General features: G+C 54.7%; 2 protein-coding genes across 8 annotated transcripts in view; one reads left to right on the forward strand and one right to left on the reverse strand.

The window, feature by feature from the left end:
* Myrf (myelin regulatory factor) overlaps nucleotides 1-16,222 on the forward strand; it is a 33,076-nt gene extending 16,854 nt beyond the window's left edge. For 3 of the 7 annotated variants that reach the window (XM_017796599.2, XM_017796603.2, XM_008827107.3), the window contains 23 exons: nucleotides 44-177; nucleotides 871-1,121; nucleotides 1,197-1,320; nucleotides 2,968-3,163; nucleotides 4,517-4,593; nucleotides 4,779-4,889; nucleotides 5,261-5,351; nucleotides 5,692-5,892; nucleotides 6,105-6,216; nucleotides 6,682-6,791; nucleotides 7,571-7,731; nucleotides 7,809-7,881; nucleotides 8,153-8,241; nucleotides 8,498-8,566; nucleotides 8,941-9,021; nucleotides 9,195-9,283; nucleotides 9,375-9,548; nucleotides 9,778-10,029; nucleotides 11,756-11,843; nucleotides 12,051-12,125; nucleotides 12,479-12,584; nucleotides 13,673-13,747; nucleotides 13,931-16,222. In XM_017796599.2, coding sequence (XP_017652088.1) covers nucleotides 44-177; nucleotides 871-1,121; nucleotides 1,197-1,320; nucleotides 2,968-3,163; nucleotides 4,517-4,593; nucleotides 4,779-4,889; nucleotides 5,261-5,351; nucleotides 5,692-5,892; nucleotides 6,105-6,216; nucleotides 6,682-6,791; nucleotides 7,571-7,731; nucleotides 7,809-7,881; nucleotides 8,153-8,241; nucleotides 8,498-8,566; nucleotides 8,941-9,021; nucleotides 9,195-9,283; nucleotides 9,375-9,548; nucleotides 9,778-10,029; nucleotides 11,756-11,843; nucleotides 12,051-12,125; nucleotides 12,479-12,584; nucleotides 13,673-13,747; nucleotides 13,931-14,011 — 2,820 coding nt within the window. In that variant the 3' untranslated portion in view covers nucleotides 14,012-16,222. Of the gene's footprint in view, nucleotides 178-870; nucleotides 1,122-1,196; nucleotides 1,321-2,967; nucleotides 3,164-4,516; nucleotides 4,594-4,778; nucleotides 4,890-5,260; nucleotides 5,352-5,691; nucleotides 5,893-6,104; nucleotides 6,217-6,681; nucleotides 6,792-7,570; nucleotides 7,732-7,808; nucleotides 7,882-8,152; nucleotides 8,242-8,497; nucleotides 8,567-8,940; nucleotides 9,022-9,194; nucleotides 9,284-9,374; nucleotides 9,549-9,777; nucleotides 10,030-11,755; nucleotides 11,844-12,050; nucleotides 12,126-12,478; nucleotides 12,585-13,672; nucleotides 13,748-13,930 lie in introns of all 7 variants that reach the window. The other 4 variants (XM_017796601.2, XM_017796600.2, XM_017796602.2 and 1 more) reach the window with 4 other exon arrangements.
* A 553-nt stretch (nucleotides 16,223-16,775) lies between these two features.
* Tmem258 (transmembrane protein 258) overlaps nucleotides 16,776-18,541 on the reverse strand; it is a 4,010-nt gene continuing 2,244 nt past the window's right edge. Inside the window, exons 2-4 of the mRNA XM_008827111.3 lie at nucleotides 18,064-18,173; nucleotides 17,376-17,512; nucleotides 16,776-16,884 (exon numbers count right to left, since the gene is read on the reverse strand). Coding sequence (XP_008825333.1) covers nucleotides 17,386-17,512; nucleotides 18,064-18,173 — 237 coding nt within the window. The 3' untranslated portion in view covers nucleotides 16,776-16,884; nucleotides 17,376-17,385. The remainder of the gene's footprint in view (nucleotides 16,885-17,375; nucleotides 17,513-18,063; nucleotides 18,174-18,541) is intronic.

Consider the following 18,541-nt stretch of genomic DNA (forward strand, 5'->3'; position numbering starts at 1 on the left):
CCCACCACCCCCGCCACCCCCACCTCACTACCCTATCCTGCAGCGAGACCTCTACATGAAGGCTGAACCCCCTGTCCCCCCTTATGCTGCCATGGGGCCGGGTCTGGTGCCCCCTGAGCTCCACCACACCCAGCAGTCCCAGGTGCTACACCAGCTGCTGCAGCAGCACGGAGCTGAGTAAGGCTTGGGTCCTGCCTCCTTGGCAGAAAGGTGGGGTGGGGGTCGGGGTGGCAGCAGGCCAGCAAAAGTAGAGAATGACCCTAGAGAAAAGCAGAGGCCCTGTAGCAAATGCAGGAACAACTATACTCCTGTGCCAGGCAATGCCTTGGGGGCCCTACAGGCATAGCTAATTGGTGACAGCTACTTTATTCACAGATGGGTAAACTAAGGTTCTAAGAAGGGGAAATGGTTTACCTAGGTTATGGAACTAGGAAAGGGCAGCATCTGGACTTGAACCTGGGACTGAACTCTTAACCCAGACCCTAGTGGTTTTCTGTCTACCCTATGAAGTCCTCAGATTTGTGAGTGACACTCCAAAGAAGGGACCAAGTTATTCATTACACAGACAATTGCAAGATGTTCTGTGTGCCAGTGTCTTCACTGAGTGTGATGGAGATACAGACTAGACAAGTGTGACCATTGCCCTCCTAGATTCCATGGGGGTGGGGGAGGAACAGTGACACCCAATGGGAACACTGAGTGATGGCAGAATACCAAGAGGCTGTGCCTGAGGGCTTCCTGCAGAACGTGTCTTCTTGACTGGGCATAGCCTGCTGAAATGGGGCAGGGGGTGATGGGTCGCACTGCACAGGAGGAAAGTGCTCAGAGAAAGAGAGCCAGCCCCCATGGGTGCCCACCTCTATCTCCCAGGCTCCCCCCCCACCCCTCCAAGAAGAGGAAGCACTCCGAATCACCCCCCAACACCCTCAATGCCCAAATGCTGAATGGAATGATCAAGCAGGAGCCTGGGACTGTGACAGCCCTGCCCCCGCACCCTGCCAGAGCCCCATCCCCACCTTGGCCTCCCCAGGGCCCACTTTCACCCGGCAATGGCTCCTTGCCCCTTAGCATCGCCCGGGTCCAGACACCGCCTTGGCACCCACCAGGTGCACCCTCCCCAGGTAGGTGACTGATTGTTTGATGCTGGGGAGTGGGACTCTGGGCCTAGGTCCCACCCAGGTGTTCCCTCCCTCCAGGCCTCCTGCAGGACAGTGACAGCCTTAGTGGTTCCTACCTGGACCCCAACTACCAATCCATCAAGTGGCAGCCGCATCAGCAGAACAAGTGGGCGACATTGTATGACGCCAACTACAAGGAGCTGTGAGTAACCTGTGCCACCTAGCCATCTAGTCTTGGGACAGCCCAGGACCCCATTGAGGTTCTAGGTCAGGGAATAAGATAGTCCCATTTGATGGAAGAGCCCAGAGGCTCAGGGAAGAACTAGGGCTGGGACTCAGGCTTCAGGGCCCCTGGTCAGCCCTAGCCTCCCTAAGGAGGTGGTATCTGCCAGGGAGGAGCCATGGGAGCCAAGTCAGAAAGAAGTGGGCAGATGTGTGTTTTCTAGCTCCTCCTCCGTGCCCTCCTCCTCCATTCCAGGAAGTTTAGTGTAAGCTGGGCCCTTCCAGCAGGAGGGTGGGGGAGGATTGGGTGAGAGGCTGCCCAGGGCATTCCTGGCCCTCCCTCAACACTCACATGGTTTCTGCTTCCCAGGCCCTAGGCCAGGAGACCTGTAGGGACCACTCCCTTTGTTCCTCTCAAAGGCCAGTGAGTGGGTCAGAGTGTGACTCCCCTCAGTGCATTTTGAACTTAGATGAGCATGGGCAAGGAGGCTGGGGCTTGGGAAGTCTCTTTAGAACAGTGACCAAGAGTAGGTGCCCTGGGCTTTGGGATTCCTCCAGTAGCTCCCAGGGCAGGGTGGGGTGGGATGGGATATCCAGTTGCTATGACAGCTGAGGTGATCTGGAGGGCATCTATGGGATCCGATCCCTATGACCTGGAGAGAATTTCCTCCATTCACACCTCCTACTTATTGAGCCCACCTTGCCAGATCCCCACCTAGGCCTCAAGGCCAGAGAGATCCAGTAGCAGAGGTCCCCAGTGTGGCCCAGACACTTTTTGATATTTCCCTAGGTCAGGAAGGTAGGGTGAGCCCTGTAAGGGAAGAGAGGCTGAGCCTAGGCCTTCCTGTGGAACTTGGTCATAAGTGGGGGAAGCATTCTCTCTGCCCAGCTGCTTATGGGAAGACACTCCTGTGTCTCATGGGGTACCTCTTATGTGTGGGGATCTAGGGGAGGATGAGTCAAGTCATAGGCCAAGGCTCTCTTTACTGCCCCTGGAGGTTCCCCAAAGGGGCCAGACATTGTCTCAGCAACAGATGGCAAACTTCAGTTGATTCTGAGGGGGGAGTCCAGAAACTAGTGCTCCTCTCTCTCTCTCTGGGGAGGGAGTCAGAACGAGAATGTTAGGGGCTTGAGCAAGTGGGTGGGCTGGGGTGGGCCAGGGAGGGCCTAAGGCAGAGCTGGCTCCTGGTTCCACCGTTTCCATGGCAACTAGATGTCAGGCACAGTGAGGCTCTGCAGATGCAGCCCCTTTCACACCATCTCCCCTAAGGGAGGGGGCTTCAGGAAGTATGTGGGAAATGGCTAAGTGTGCTGAAGGGCAGCCAAGTCCCTCTGGAGTTCTCTCACTTCTGGTGGGCCTTTAGAGCCTTGTCTGCATCCCTCATCCTGGTGTAGAACTGTGTGTGGCCCCAGGTGTGTACTGAAAAAATCCTGCATATCTTGTCTCGGGGTTCAGTTTCCATGTCTGGAAAGTGGGGACTGGCCGCTTGGTGGTTTGAGGATCTTGGGGTACAGTATAGAGTGGCAATGGAACGTGGGCCTGAGGGAGGAAGCAACAGTCCAGGTTCAGCTTGGAGGACTTCTGATGAATGCTCTCTCCCCACTGTACCCCATCCCCTGCCTCCAGGCCTATGCTCACCTATCGTGTGGATGCTGACAAGGGCTTCAACTTTTCGGTGGGTGATGATGCCTTTGTGTGCCAGAAGAAGAACCACTTCCAGGTGACTGTGTACATCGGCATGCTGGGTGAGCCCAAGTATGTCAAGACACCGGAAGGCCTCAAGCCCCTGGACTGCTTCTACCTAAAGCTGCATGGAGTAAAGGTAGGTTTGGGGTTAGGCCAGGAGGGGAGAGCAGGAGGGCCAGGAAGGCTCAGAAGACTAGAAGAAGCGAGTGTGTGAGGGAATGTCCCACAGCTATAGCCCACTTCTGCCCTGCCTCCCCACCTCTTCCAGTACCTACCTCTTAGACAAGGGGCTCCTCAGCTCTCACAGTTTCCTTTATACCCTGCTTTCTTCTCTACCCTGTGATCCCAAGTCTGTGTTCCCAAGCCAAGACCCATCTTCTGGCCCTCTTATCAGCTGCCTCAGCTCTCGGGCCCAAACTGAGTTCCCTGACACTTGCCCCCACCACCACTTCCTGCTCCCCCTCAGCAAAAAAGGCCTCAAGAACCTGGTTACCCAATACATTTAGGGGCCTTCCGATACTCCTCTCACTAAACACCTGGCCCTGCTTTCCCTGGAGCATCCCTCCACATCTCTTCCCCTTGGCCTCTCTCCTGGCCCCAGTCACTCCCTTTCCTTGTCCGAATGTCTATAGCAACTTCTCTTCTGCCTTTCACTCCCATGACACATGTGGTCACATGTCCTTCCAAGGCTCCAGTGTCCTCCCAGCAAAGTCAGGCTTCTAAACTGAGCTCACAAGGGTGCTGGGAATCCAGCCCTGTCTGTGCTGTGTCCCACATTCATAGCCCCCACCATCTTTCACATGGCTCCCTTGCCCTAGGACACCCTTCCATGACCCCAGCTCCATATTTCACCCCTCTCAGCAGAACCCACTCAAGTGCCCCTGAGGGAAACTTACCTTGAGGTCCTTGTGATGTAGGGGTTCCACAGCACAGCCATAGTGGCAGATGATTTGGAGCCATTGAGCTCCCCAGGGAAAAGGCCAGGTCTGCCTCAGTATCACAAGCCAGGACTGCCATGTTGGCATGGCTCAGCTAGTGTCTCTGAAGAGATGGAGGGAGATGTGGGAGCATGTCTAGAGTATGAGGAGGCTGGCTGCAGGTGAACAGAGTCTGGGAGTGAGGTTATGTGGGTGTGGGTCACCAGGGCAACTGGAAGACATGTGGGCATGCATGGAGAAGTTAGGGAGTCAAGTGGGTATATGGGGGTGTGGCCATCATGGAGGTGACTGTATCACCAGGCAGAAGTAGGGGAGGTGATGTATCGTGAGGTCTCGTGAAGGCTGTGTGTGTTCTTGAAGTGGCTTAGGAGTGTGGGGTATGGATGTGGGGGTGTGGACCTGTGTTTGTGGGGGAAGTGAGGTAGAGGCAAGGTTCTGCTACATTTGCTGTAGGGTTCTAGATGGACCTGGGTTGAGGAGGTAAAGGTGGGAAGGACTAAGTGGGGAGTCCTGTCCTGAGGTGACCTTAACTTGGGCCCTGTCCTGCCCAGCTGGAGGCCCTGAACCAGTCCATCAACATTGAGCAGTCACAGTCAGACCGAAGCAAGAGGCCCTTCAACCCTGTCACGTGAGTAATGGGTCTTATGTGGGGTGGTGCCTAGAAGGACCCACCTTGGAACTGCCTTGGGAGCTAGGGAGCCAGGCTGGCACCCACAGTACTCACCTGCATGCTCTTGGCCTGGAGCCCCTCTGTAGCCTGGCTTCTGGCACTCTCCTCTCCTGCTTCCTGAGCATCCTACCTTTCTTCTGCAGGGTCAATCTGCCTCCTGAGCAGGTCACAAAGGTGACCGTAGGGCGGCTCCATTTCAGTGAGACCACTGCCAACAACATGCGCAAGAAGGGCAAACCCAATCCTGACCAGAGGTGAGGAAGACCACCCAGCCATGGGATCCCCTTCCTTCTGAGGAGCAGGGTCAAAAAGGGACCTCCATGGAGCATGCCAGGCACAGGGGTCACAGATGGCCCAGTTCAGATCCCTTGGCTGGCTGGCTTAGGGAGCAGAAACCTGGCTCCTGGGTTTAGAAGCAGTTCTGGGGCTCCTGGCTGTGGACCCAGGGGGAATTCTGCCCTCTAGTGGAGGCTCAGGATTTTCCTACCAGGATAACAGTCTCCTGGGGGATGCGACCACCCTGGGGGAGCTAAGTATACTGTACAGTGTGTACCTGGCCCAGGGAGGGTGGCCAGGGGCAGTGGGGAGGCTCCCGAGAGTCTCTTGAGTGCCCTGTGTGTTCCAGGTACTTCATGCTAGTGGTGGCCCTCCAGGCACACGCACAGAACCAGAACTACACGCTGGCAGCCCAGATCTCAGAGCGCATCATTGTGCGGGTAAGGGCTATCTCCTCACTGGTGTGGTGTCCTCCCCTGTATTGGAAGGAAATGCTGGGCAACAGAGCTGCACTGAGGTACAGCTCTAGCTGGGCACTAGTTGTGTGGCCTTGGGCTGTGTCTCCTTCTCCACTGTAGAGCATGGAGGCAGATCACACCAGGTAAACTCCTGGGTTCCACAAGTGACTCAAAGTTGTCACAGTGGATAGGGCAGTTTAAGTTGGACATGACGGGGTAAGATTTGACTGGACTAGGACGGGTGGCTCTGGGATTTTCCCTTTTCTCAGTGCCCTGAAGTTCCCTCCATCCTCCAAGACTGATCAGCCCCAACTTGCCCTAGGCCTCTAATCCAGGCCAGTTTGAGAGTGACAGTGATGTGCTATGGCAACGAGCACAGTTGCCAGACACGGTTTTCCACCACGGCCGTGTGGGCATCAATACTGACCGGCCTGATGAGGCGCTAGTTGTGCATGGCAACGTCAAGGTCATGGGATCCCTCATGCACCCCTCGGACTTGCGGGCCAAGGAGCACGTGCAGGAGGTAGGGACAGGGCTGTGGGTGAGGGGTAGGGCTGTTGGTGATGGGTGGGGCCAGGTGGAAGGAACAGGCTGCTAGAGTAGGAGGGAGGAGACTGGCCCTGGATCTCTGAGCCCAGATCCCCTCCACACTGTGGCCCCCAGGCTGCTACCCTACTGCATTCACTGGATGGCTGCAGAAGGGGAAGGCTCAGGCTCAGCCCCATTCCCTGGCAGGTGGATACCACTGAGCAACTGAAGAGGATCTCTCGTATGCGATTGGTGCACTATAGATACAAGCCTGAGTTTGCTGCTAGTGCGGGCATTGAGGCTACCGCGCCAGAGACAGGTAAGACTCATCTGTGTCCCCGGGCTTTGGCCAGTCTGTCCTTTCCCTTGGAAATCCTGCTCTCCCCACCTCCTCCATTGATCACTGATCCCTGGAGAGCCACCTTCTGAAATATTGACCCCTATGCATCCTGTCCCTCTGCCCCTGGAATATTGTGCCTCTTACCCCTGGACTCAACAGCTCTAAGAGTCCTGGTCTGAGCTTTGTCCCACAACATTCGGAGATTCCTGTTTGCATCGTTTTGGAACCCTGCTTCCTTCCCCTGAGGTACTTCTGGAATTCCACCCACCCCTCGAATCCTGTCTTGAATTTCAGAACCCAGGTTGTGGCCAGCTGTCAGAGGGAGCCCCTGTTCTGGGGCTCATTACAACTCAACTTCTAGGAAGTCATGGGCAGGAAGTTCTCCAGGAAGTTATGGGCAGACTTGGGCAGGAACCCTTCCATCCTTGGTTTGTCCCTCCCCAGGTGTCATCGCCCAGGAGGTGAAGGAGATTCTGCCTGAGGCTGTGAAGGACACAGGAGATATGGTCTTTGCCAATGGGAAAACCATAGAGAACTTCCTGGTGGTGAACAAGGTCAGTGATAGGAACTGGATGAGGCTCTAGAACAGAGGGGCTGGCCAGCTGGGGGCATTGGCTGGCAGAGGGAGGGAGGAGCAGTTTAGTCTCCCTGCCACTGCTCTTGGAGCCCCTTCCTACCCCGCAGGAGGAGGGGCCAGAGTTCAAGGTAGAGAGGGAAGTTGACAACTGGAGGCTGTCTGGTCTAGGGTAAGAGGAACACCGCTGAGGACTCACGTCAATTAAAGGAGAGTGATAAGACAGCACGCAGTTGTCTCAAGGCCTGAATGTATGGTTTATTATGGTGTTATTTGTACCTTAGTGACATGAACTTCTTATACTCAGAGACACATAACTTTTTTTATTATTTAAATTTTTGTGATTTATTTTTATTTTATGTAAGTGCTTGCCTGCCTATAAGTGTACCTCTGTGTGCAATGCCTGCAGAGGCCAGAAGAGGGCATTGGATCCCCTAGAACTGGAGTTATGGATGGTTGTTAGCCACCTGGGAACTGAACCCAGGTTCTCCGAACCCAGGTCAGCTAGTGCATTTAACCACTGAGCCATCTCTCCAGCCCTGACATATAACATGTTTCTATATACCCAATGGAGTAGGTCTAAGAGCTGGAGCTCTGAGGTAGGCTGAGGGCATCAGGCATGCCGTGTGAGCCTAGGATAGGCTAGAGGAGAGGCCCATGCCCAGGCAGGGAGGATTCCAGGGCCTCTGTTGGCCATGGAGAGTGGGGATTCTGCTCTGGCTCCCCATCAGCCCTCAAAGCCACCATTGCCCTGGGCAGGAGCGAATCTTCATGGAGAATGTGGGGGCTGTGAAGGAGCTGTGCAAACTGACCGATAACCTGGAGACTCGCATAGATGAGCTGGAGCGCTGGAGCCACAAGCTGGCCAAACTGCGGCGCCTTGACAGCCTCAAGTCCACCGGCAGCTCGGGTGCCTTCAGGTGGGGATGCCTGCTGGAACTGGGGCAGGAGAGATCTCCTTTTGGGAGGCTATCCTGACCCTGGCTTCTCACTGCAGCCATGCAGGGAGCCAGTTTAGCCGGGCAGGCAGTGTCCCCCACAAGAAGAGAGCCCCCAAGGTGGCCAGTAAGGTGAGGTTGGGCAGGGCTGGGAGACTCATAGGGCCAGGGTTTCCCCATCTTCCATGGCTTCCTCTTTACAGCATGCACTCCTCCAGCCTCACCTACTCTGTTTCTTCTGCTCCCTTTCCCCCTCCTGACTCTGTAATCCTCCCAGCCCATTTTTGCTACCCCCTCCATCTGCCCCTAGGAAATGGGGGGAGGGGGCTTGAGATAGGGCAAGGCTGTAGACTCCCTAAGTCTACTCTGGTGTGCTTCATTCCCCTTTCTTTCCTGCCCTCAGTCGTCAACAATGGTCCCGGACCAGGCCTGCATCAGCCAGCGCTTCCTGCAGGGAACCATCATTGCCCTAGTGGTGGTCATGGCCTTCAGGTGACTTGTTTCCTAGGCTCTGGGGTGGCTGGCTTGGAGACTGTAGCTGCCCAGTGGGTCAGCTACACATGGGCCTAGACCCTGGGGTGGGGAAGAGGGTTTGGGAATCAAGCTGAGGTGAGAGAAGGCGGGCTGCCTCTTCTAGGGGCTGGGGAGGCTTCCAAACATCACTCAGGAGGAGCACAGAGCCTGTCACAGAGAGACGGTGCTGGGTGTGGCTCAGGTTCTGATGATGACTCTTTTCTATGGCTCCCAGCGTGGTGTCCATGTCTACACTATATGTGCTGAGCCTGCGCTCCGAGGAGGACCTGGTAGATGCCGATGGGTATGTTCTGGGAGGCTTGGCTATTGTACTATGCCCCAGGCCAGATGGAGCTTTGTGGGGGCAGCTCCATGTCAGAGGTGCGGGGAAGCTCTCTAATGGGATTCAATCTTAGGCTTGCAGCCTGCCTGGGCCTGTTGGGGTGGGAGGGAGGGTGTTCTTGGACTGTGGGTGTTTTTCCAGGCCTTCTCTGGCCTGATCAGTGCCCCTTCAGGCAGGCCATGGGGAGAAGGGGAAGACAGGGTACAGGGGAGGAGGACTAGGGCAGGACCTTGGGCTCTGTCACTGTCAGCCCCCAGCTCCTGGGGCCACCTCTGACTGTGTCTTCTCTCTCCTCCCCTGTGCCTTCTCCCCCTGGTCTCTCTCTTGCCTCTCAGCTCTTTTGCCGTGTCTACTTCCTGTCTCCTGGCCCTGCTCCGGCCCCAGCACCCTGGGGGGAGTGAGGCCATGTGCCCATGGTATGTGTCTGACCAAATCCCCCTCTCTCCTCTGGCTCCTGCTACCATTCTTCCTGCTTCCTTTCCACCTTCCCTCTCTGCCTCCTCCTGTCCACCCCCTTGCTTCTCTGGGACTCTCAGCTCCCTTCTCAGGGTCCCCCCAGTGCCCCTGAGCTCAGCCCACCCTTCCCTAGCAGGTCCAGCCAGAGCTTTGGGACCACACAGCTCCGACAGTTTCCTGTGACCACTGGACTGCCAGGCAAACAGCCCTCTTTGCTCCTGGGTGCATGTCTGGGTGGGTCTAGAGGGATGGGGTAGGGCAGTAGCTGTGTTCTGGGTGTGGCTCCAGCTCATGCAGCTTCTGGTTTCCTTAGTTACCAGCTCAGCCTCAGGTCCAGCTGTCCGAACCTTGGACCTGTGTACCAACCATCCCTGTCCTGTCATCTGCTGCTCCACCCCTAGCCCCAGGCCTGCTATAGACCATAGTCTTGGCCCCACTTTTACCTCTGGTCCCAGCCCTAGTCCCAACCCCGGCACCAACTACTCAGGTATGACTATCTTGGAGCAGGGCCTGGGTTGGCAGGGATGTTGGGATTATCTGAGTCCAGAGGAAGGCCCCAGAGGGAAGGTGAGAGGGTTTATTGGAGCCTAGAATGGACTGGAGGATTGGCGGTCCCTCCAAAAGAACCAGAAAACACATGGGGTTCACAGAGGCCCTGGAAGGAAGGAGGCAACTGGCCCCTCTCTTCTCAGTCTCTCCTTGGTTTCTGCCCACAGGTCCCAGCCAGATGGCTCTGCTGCCAGTCACCAACATCAGAGCCAAATCCTGGGGCATTTCAGCCAATGGCATTGGTCATTCCAAACATCCCAAGAGCCTGGAGCCTTTGGCCAGCCCCGCAGTCCCTTTCCCTGGGGGGCAGAGCAAGACCAAGAATAGCCCTAGCCTTGGTCTCCACAGCCGTGCCCGCAGAGGAGCCCCTCAGCCCAGCCTGGGCCCTGACCAGCCCACGCAGACCCAGGGCCGGCGAGGTACTTGCCTCCCCTAATACTTCACAGTCCAGCCAGGCACACTGGTCAGGACCCACTTCAGCCCAGTCACATGGTTGCCTGGGCACAGAATTAAGTCAGTAGACATTAGGAACCAGGCCAGGAGCCTCATGTAGATTAGCTTTTGTAATCCTCACAACCAGCGTTGGGGACATAGCTCAGTAGGTAAAGTGCTTGCCTTGAAAGAATTAAGGACCAGAGTTTGATCCCCCGAATATACCAGGTTTGGTGGCACACACCTGAAATAACAGGGACAGCAAGATGGGAGGCTGTAGAGACAGGCAGATCTCTGGAGCTCACTGGACAGCTAGCCTAGCCCACTGATGGCATCCCAGGCTAATGAGAGACTTTGTCTCAAACAAAAGGTGGAAGGTGAAAGAGGAACACTGGAGGTTGTCCTCTGACCTATACAAGCACGTGCATACATGTGCATCCACCCATATACAAATAGTCCTCACAACTGTCCCCACAAGCAAGGAACTGTCCCTATGGTTCAGTGGAGGAACTAGAGATTTAGGTGAAGGGACTCACCCAGGGTTATACAGCCCATCGGCAGCCCAGCCAGAATTTTGTCTGCAGTCTGCTAAACTCCAGATTCGATTTGCCTTGTCACTGTGCCAGAGAGATATATAGGGGCCCTCAACCTTGGATCTTTGGTTTTAACAAGTGGAAGCTCTTCTTACTGCCGGCTGGTTCCTTTGGGTTCTCTGGCCTCCCTGGCGGCCTTTAGTCAGTATCTCTGCACTATGGTGTGCGCCTCCTCACTTCCACTTTGTAGCTTAGTGAACAGAAGCCTGGAAACTGTGGCTTGTGCTGAGACAGATGTTCAAAGCAATGGGAAACCTCAAGGGGTGGGTGGCAGCTCACTTCAGCTCTGTGGGTGCTGGAGATGTGGCTCTGCCCAAGTGCACAGAGGTGAAGACATGGTGTGACGGCTCTCAGGAATGGGGAGGGCACTTAATCTGGGAGGACCAAGATGGTTCAAAACCAGGGAAGGCTTCCCTGGAGTGATATTATCTTTGAAGGACACTTGGGGTTTGCCCAGGAGGGAAGCCATCTTATAAGTGTCCAGTGGCTACACAGGGTATTCCAGGTCATACCAGGGACCTTGGGCTGTACCTCAAAGAGCTAAGAATGTACCAGATTGAGCAAATGTTCAGAAGCCAATGGCTGTATCTTCCCACATTTGGGTTTGAAGGACTAGGCAGCAGCAGGCCCAAGATACTGAGATGAACAAGGGAGCCTTGTGTCCTGGACACATGTCACACTTCAGTAGTGGTTCTGCTTAGTGAGGGCTACATGCAATGGGGCAGCCCTGGTTTGTGTGTACCTCTCCCCCAGTGGCTGGTTTCAGGTTGTTAGGGAGACCACTACTGAGCCCAGAGCTGGAAGATGTATACAGTCAGGAACATAGAGAGGCTTGTTATCTGGCTCCTACACACTATTGGCCGGGAAGACCCATCCCTGCTTTTGGGTGTCCTGGTTCTGTGGAGGAGGCAGACCCCAAGGCTCATGGGAACTAGCTGGTTCTAGGGCTGCTGGGAAAGTGATGTGACATGATCCTAGCCATTCTAAGAGTCTAGAAAGAATCTGAAACTCCCTCATACTAAGGTGTGTGTGATGGTCCACATGTGATAGGGAAGACTTGGTTATATGTCATCTGTATCCTACCCCTTCCTCCCTGCTCCAATGGCCTCTCTCCTTATAGACCCAGTGCCATCCCTGACCTCTATCCAACTACTGGAGAATTCCATGCCCATCACCTCCCAGTATTGTGTGCCAGAGGATGCCTGTAGGTGGGTTTGGCTCTCTCCTGTCACCCCAAAGAGGGTCCTTCAGGTGACATAAGCTCAGTCAACTGAGATGCCTAAATCTGGGCCCCTTCCCCCAACAATGGGTAGTCCCTTTCCAGGCCTCTGAGGGCTTCAGTACAGAAGGGGGCTGAGGAGAGATCAAGGCTTTGGCACGGTGGCCTTGCTGAGGCACCATCTTTGCTCCTTCAGGCCTGGAAACTTCACCTACCACATCCCCATTAGCAGTGGCACTCCACTACACCTCAGCCTGACCCTGCAGATGAAGTGAGTTGGGGCGGGGGGGAGCAAACCATGGGGAAGCCACCAGAGCCTCAGAAAAATCAACCCTGAATGTCCACTACATTTTCTACATGAAGGGCCCAGACGGCCTGGGGAGGCCCTGCAGAGGGCCACTGCTGCTTTGGAACTAAGTGGCCATATGACCCCGGCTCACTAGGACCACATGGAATTGTGGGAGAGCTCTCCTACCATTGCAGCCCCTGGGCTATTCAGCTTGGCTCTCAGGCCTTGTGTGGATGCATTGCTTGTCCTGGGTGGGATTGGAGTGGATGGGAAAGTGGGAGGCTATACCTACTGGCACAGGAACTCCATTCCCTGCTAACCTGGCTATGCCCTAGCTCCTCTGCCCCAGTGTCTGTTGTGCTGTGCAGCCTGACGTCAAAGGAGGAGCCCTGTGAGGAAGGGAGCTTTCTGCAGAGGCTCCATCCCTATCAGGACACCCAGGTAGGGGCAACCTGGAAACTGTGGGCTGGCTAGGCCACCTCCCTTCCTCCTTTCTGACCAGTGGTCTCCAAATGGGGAGCCAGAGTTCAGGTATCTCCACCAGGGGACTTTGGGCCAGACCTCTGTGTCTGGAGGATGAGGCTATACATTATTCTTTCCAGTTACTGCTGAGCATGTCTTCAGTAGTAGTGCCCAGGGGAAAACAGTTCATAGGGACAAACCTGGGCAGTACAGGGCCTACAGCTCTTATACTTAGGGTGTGGCAGTGATGGGTAGATGTGAGGTAGGACAATGTTAGAAGAGCCTTTAGCTCCTGATGGAGGGCTAACTTCTGGGGTCTAACTCATTGGCTGTGCTTCTAGTCTGGGGCTGATGGACTTCCAGTTTCTCCTTGGCCTGAGGCTGTGGGAGAGGACTCAGGGTGAATTACAGAAAGCAGTGCTAGTTCCCATTTTGTTGGGGCCTTTCTGGCTCCTGCCCTGAGCTTCCAGCTGTGGGAGACAGAGGTGGAGTAGACATAGGCTTTGAAGCCAAGAACCTGCTGTCTAGGGAAGGAGAGAAGACACACACAAAATACCTTGAGCAGAGAAGGGAGTGGAGGAGGGTCCCAGGGGAGGCCCCTGGCCCTGTAGAGAGGGACACCTGAAAATGGAGGGGCAGCCAGTGAGCTACTCCTTAGCTGTGGGGCTGTGGCCTGAACCCACACAAAAGAAGCCAAGTCAGAGCCTCAGATAGGAGACAGGCAAGCTGCTGGTGGCTAGCTCTGACACCATGATGGAGCAGTGCACACACCTGTGTCTGAACCCAGCTCTGCCACATTGCATTTGAGGGTGGTAAACGACTCAGTTCATCTGTAGCTATATACTCAATGCACTGTGGTTGAGGGCATGGTTAATGAGATACCCCCCTGAACCCAGAGCATGGGGAGGAGCATGAAGAGCCACAAGACTGAAGGTAGGCCAGGGCCAGAGTAGGTAGTCTGGGGTGGCTGCCCCTGCCCCAAAGCAGAATGTGCTGATCTGGGGGCTGTGATGAGGAATGTTGAAAAGGACAGGGGCTGCCCTCACCCCTCTCCCTTCTGTCTCTAGGGCACCTCTCATCAGTGGCCAGTAACCATCCTGTCCTTCCGTGAATTCACATACCACTTTCGGGTGGCACTGCTGGTAAGCACACGGGTCCACCTTCCTGTAGAGGCCCAGGCACCTCTATTTGCAGTGTGGGGGTGTGGGAGAGGCATGGGGGTTTTGCAGTGCATGTGGCAGCATCATGCATTGTCAGCTGGGGGAGTTATTACCTGCCCTGCACCCCAGAACCACCTCATCCCTTCTCATTTCCCTTCCACATAGGGTCAGGCCAACTGCAGCTCAGAGGCTATCCTCCAGACGGGCACAGACTACTACTTTCACTTCTACCGCCTGTGTGACTGAACTGCCCCTCGAGGCAGCACCACAGCAGGGATTGGGGGTCCCCTGGCCCTCCACACTGGATGCAAAGGTGTTACACTGGAGTCTGCTGCAGGCCAGCTCTCTGCCGTTCACTGCCTCCCTTCAACTGGGGAGACTGGAAGTCTTCACACTGGAGCTGCTGGGCCTGCTGGTCATCCTCACACAGTACAGAAGGGGCTAGAGAGACCAACCTCCTGGGCCTTCCTTCTGGCCACCTCCTTGGAGCGGGACAGGAACAATGGACGGCTGTCCAGATATGGCTGCTGGAGGGCTGCCTTCAGGGGTCCTGGAGGTGAGGGGGAGGTGGCACTCACTTGCCCAGTTCTACTCTCCCTGCCTCCCCTCCTGAGCTGGGGTGGAAAGACCACCTATGGAGGTTTGGACCCAGCCATAGAATACCTAGATGGACCCCCATGAGTCCACGAAGGGCAGATAACTCTTACCCTTGATGCTGTTCCTGGGGGGACAGCTTGGTAGAGGACTTTCTGGGGTTTGACTGTTACAATGGACTTGGATTTCTAAGCTTTAAATGTGGCTCAGGAGAGTTCTCCCAAGAATTCCCAGGGTGGCCAGGGCCAGCCCTGGATGGCTGGAGAGACTGACTTTGTGCCTTAAGTCTACTGCCAGTGCCTGATGAAGCCACCCTCACAGGCCTGAACCAGTGGGGCCAGTAGGTCAGATAAGCCTTGAGCCCTTGAACCTGGAGTATCCTGGAAGGGGAGGTTCCCTGTGAGCCCCCAAGATTGTTCCTGGGCTTTTCCAAGCTCATGACGGAGTCGACGACACTTGTTCTCTGAGCGGAGGAGCAGGAATCCCTGCAGCAGGCCGGTTTTCACTGGAGGGTTGATGCAAGTAACTTGTATTATTAATGAGGTAATTACTAAATGCACTTAAACCAGGGCAGGAAGGAGTAGGATGGAGCTGAAAGCTGAGTGGGCCTCAGCCTGGGGTCTCACTTTTAGACAGAAAGACTCCGGTCCCTCCACATCAAAGTTCCCCTTGCTGGGCTTGGACCTGTGCTCGGTAGGCCCATCTCTGTCTCTTCCACCCCCCAGGCATGGAGCTTGGGGTTAAGGAAGTTTTTCTCAAGTGCCAATTTCAGCATCTCTGGGTGGTGCCTGCAGCATTCTGAAGCCACATGTAGGCTCCTGAAGAAGTGTGGGTGCCATTTAGCTGCAGCTGTCATGGCTCAGCAGTGGGAAGGGGGAGCACCAGGCCTGGCCTGTTCCTGCCTTCCATTCTCAGCTCTAAGGGGAGGCCTTTCTAGGGGGAGCTGAGTTTGAGAAGCCTGTGAATTGTGGATCCTTTCTGCTGTGGATCTCAAAGCACTTACCTTCACGATAGGGAAGCAGCAGGGGTACCTTATCCCTGAGCCCTCTCCCCAACGTGGCTCCACTCCTCCATTCTGCCATAGGAATCATGACTCCACACATCATACAGGGGTCGTCCTTCCTTAGGACTACTTTGTTCTCCCTCCTTCCATGAGGGAGTCCTTCCTACAGTGCCTTAAGACTGCCGAGGCCCACGGTCTGTAATAGCATCCTGGGGCTTCCTCAGTGTGTGTGTGTGTGGGGTGGGGGGGTGTTCATGGTCTTGGATTGTAACTCCTCAGTCCTTAACTGGAAAATGACCCTCTACTGTCCACTGGAGTCCATCTGGACATAGCCAGCCGCAGGCCCTTTAGCATCTGGCTGTTTGCATGCCTGGGGAGGGGTCCTCGGTATGAGTTCGGGCCAAACTTGGGCTCCAAGCTGCTTGAGGGGGTCAACCTTGCACCAAAGTTGCCTTAAGCCCCAGGTATAAAAGGGCTTCAGGGAAGGTGTGAGGGCCACAGGCTAGTGATTGACAGCTTGCTTGGCCTTCTCTTCCTCTCTCCCTCTACTAACATGTGTTCCTGTAGCCACTGGGCTAATCTCCCCCTAGCTTCAAGCTGTACATAGGGCCTCCCAGTGTAGACCTCTGCCCATGCCATACCCTGTTATAGCCTGCGTGTTCATACAGCGTGTCTCCCCTCCCGTTAACTCCCAGTCTTTCCTTGAGTTTTGACTCATATTTATCATGTACCCATTCTGACTCTGAGGAGGGCAGAGGGAAGCCATTGGGCCTGCTTGCTTCCTGTCCCCCAAACTGTCATTTTCTTCTGAAGTAAATATACATATATAAATAAATGTATAAATACTGCTTTGTATTGGAGCCTGCCTTCCCGTCTCTTCTTGAGATGGTTCCAGTGGGAGGGAGGGGAGTCACTGGTGGTGAGGCTGAGTGGATTCTTCCTGAAGAGCCCAGAATCCCTGGAACCCTCACTCTAGAGGACCAGATGGCTACTTCATACCTTCACGGCCCCTCATCCTTAGCTTTACTTTGGGGTTGGGAAAAGCTTTGACCACTTCTTCCCTGATACCTGCCACTGCTCACCTAGGGAAAAGCCACCTAAAGGCACAGGCTGAGCCTGAAAGACGTTAGCCCAAAGAAGGGTGGCCATGTTTAAAGAAGGAGACTTGCTCAGGGCAGAATTGACTGCTGTCTGGTTCTGGAGAACTTTGTTCTAGAAACAAGAGAAACAAGGCCTGGACCCTTTCTACCACAGGTAAGCTCTAAACCAGTGACAGGATACCCCTGCTACACAGCCCTGCATGGGAAGAACGCAGCAGGAACTGGTAAAAGGCAACTGAGAATGGGACAGGTGGGACTGGAGCAGTCAAAGAAGCCCTAGCACACCATCCCCTTCCCAGAACGGACTCAGACAGGACTGTCACACATCTGCCTTTATTGTAAGCAGCAGGTGGGACACTTGTATCAATGGTAAAAAAATTAATTTACAAAAGCAGGGGCTTGGTGAAACTGCCTGTGGGTACCTGAAAAAAGAGAGTAGCATTAAGATGAGACCAGCGACCCTTTCCACGTGCTCTCCCTACAACCCAATGCTCCTAGCACGAGAGCTATGGGAAGACTGACAATCTGAGGATGGGTCATCAGAGCTCAGCAACCTGTTGGTGGGTTATCTGTTTAACTAACAGATCCTCTCCAAGTCATCGGTGTAGGCCTTGAAAGAACACAGGAATGAAACCATAGGCAATCAGCCCAGCATCCCTACGAAGTACACCCCAACTCTGAGTGAGGCCTTCAGCAATGTAGAGATCTCAGAACTGACACATTGGGTCACACTTGGCTCAAATCTTCATAAGGGGTGAAGAGAGAGGGTTCCCACCCACCCCCGTGTGCCTGCCCCCATGATCCCACAGGGTCTTGCAGGGAAGAGCCTAAGGACCCATTGAGGTGGCTGTGGGAAGCTTCTCCAGGCTGTGCGGTGGAGGTTCATGTCACATGAGCCTGTCACAGCTCTTACCCTTGGAGACTCATACGTAGATGCCAACCCAGAGGAGAAGGAAGAGGACTCCGAAGCCCATGAAGAGGGAGGCCACCAAGGAGATGAGGAGCTCCTTGTAGATGTCACGTGTGTACTTGGTGGAGGTGACCTCGTAACTAGGTAGAACTGTTAAGAGAAGCAAAGATGGACTTCGGGGTGTAGGACTGCTCAGCATGAGTCTGAGAGGGAAAGCAAGGGCTAAAGGCTTCCTGAGAGACTCATCCGGCTTGGGGCAGCCAGGTAGAGGAGCCCAAGAGAAGACCTGGGCCCTGCTGCTCTACACTTCACCTCCCACATTCATGAGGAAATGAAGTCCACAGGGGTTAGGTCACTTGCCTCAGCACACGTCATGGTGGATTCAGGAGTAGGCTCCATACCTCCTAATACTTAAGCACACCCCTCCTTAAACCCCCTTTCCAACTTCAGCTCCTATCCCCAGCTCCCACTCCAGCCAGGCCCTCAGCTCAGAGGTCCTAGAGGTCTTCAGAGCAAACTGAGCTCATGTGAAACTGGAAAATGGCCTGTCCTTGGGCATCACTTCTTTCCTCACCGTGTGCTGTCATCACCCCAATGGAAAAAAGTAGCAGGGAGCAGTTACCCAATGTGGTTCCTCCCTCAGTTCTCACGTCACTAATTCTGCCCCATGGGCAGCTCAGTTAAAGGATACACGAAGAACCAGGCGGTGAAGAACATGCCGATGGCCAGAAGTACCACGGTCAGGTGGGGGAAGACAGCCGGGTTGACTGGGCTGGTGTATCTACTCATGGCCTCGAGCTCCTACAGGAGGAAGAGAAGAGCCATCAGAGAATCGTGATTCAATCTGAGGAGACCCTGTGTTGCTGAGACTACATAAGGCTGAAGTCAGCCTTGGAAATGCAAAAATCTTTCAAATGATTCACTATGGGAATGAAAATTATAATCAAAACATATAGATATACTTTTAAATTTTATTACATTTATTTAGTCTCGTGTGTGTGTGTGTGTGTGTGTGTGTGTGTGTGTGTGTGTGCATACGCATGCTTGCTCACCCTTGCCTATGCTTGTGGAAGCCAAAGGTTGGTGTTAGGGACTTGTCTTCTCTCACTCTTCATCCTAGTTTTTGAGAAAGGGTCTCCTTGAGCTTGGAGATTCATTTCAGATCCACT

Source organism: Nannospalax galili, unplaced genomic scaffold (assembly GCF_000622305.1).
Source record: "Nannospalax galili isolate Female #2095 unplaced genomic scaffold, S.galili_v1.0 scaffold1051, whole genome shotgun sequence".
NCBI lineage: Eukaryota > Metazoa > Chordata > Mammalia > Rodentia > Spalacidae > Nannospalax > Nannospalax galili.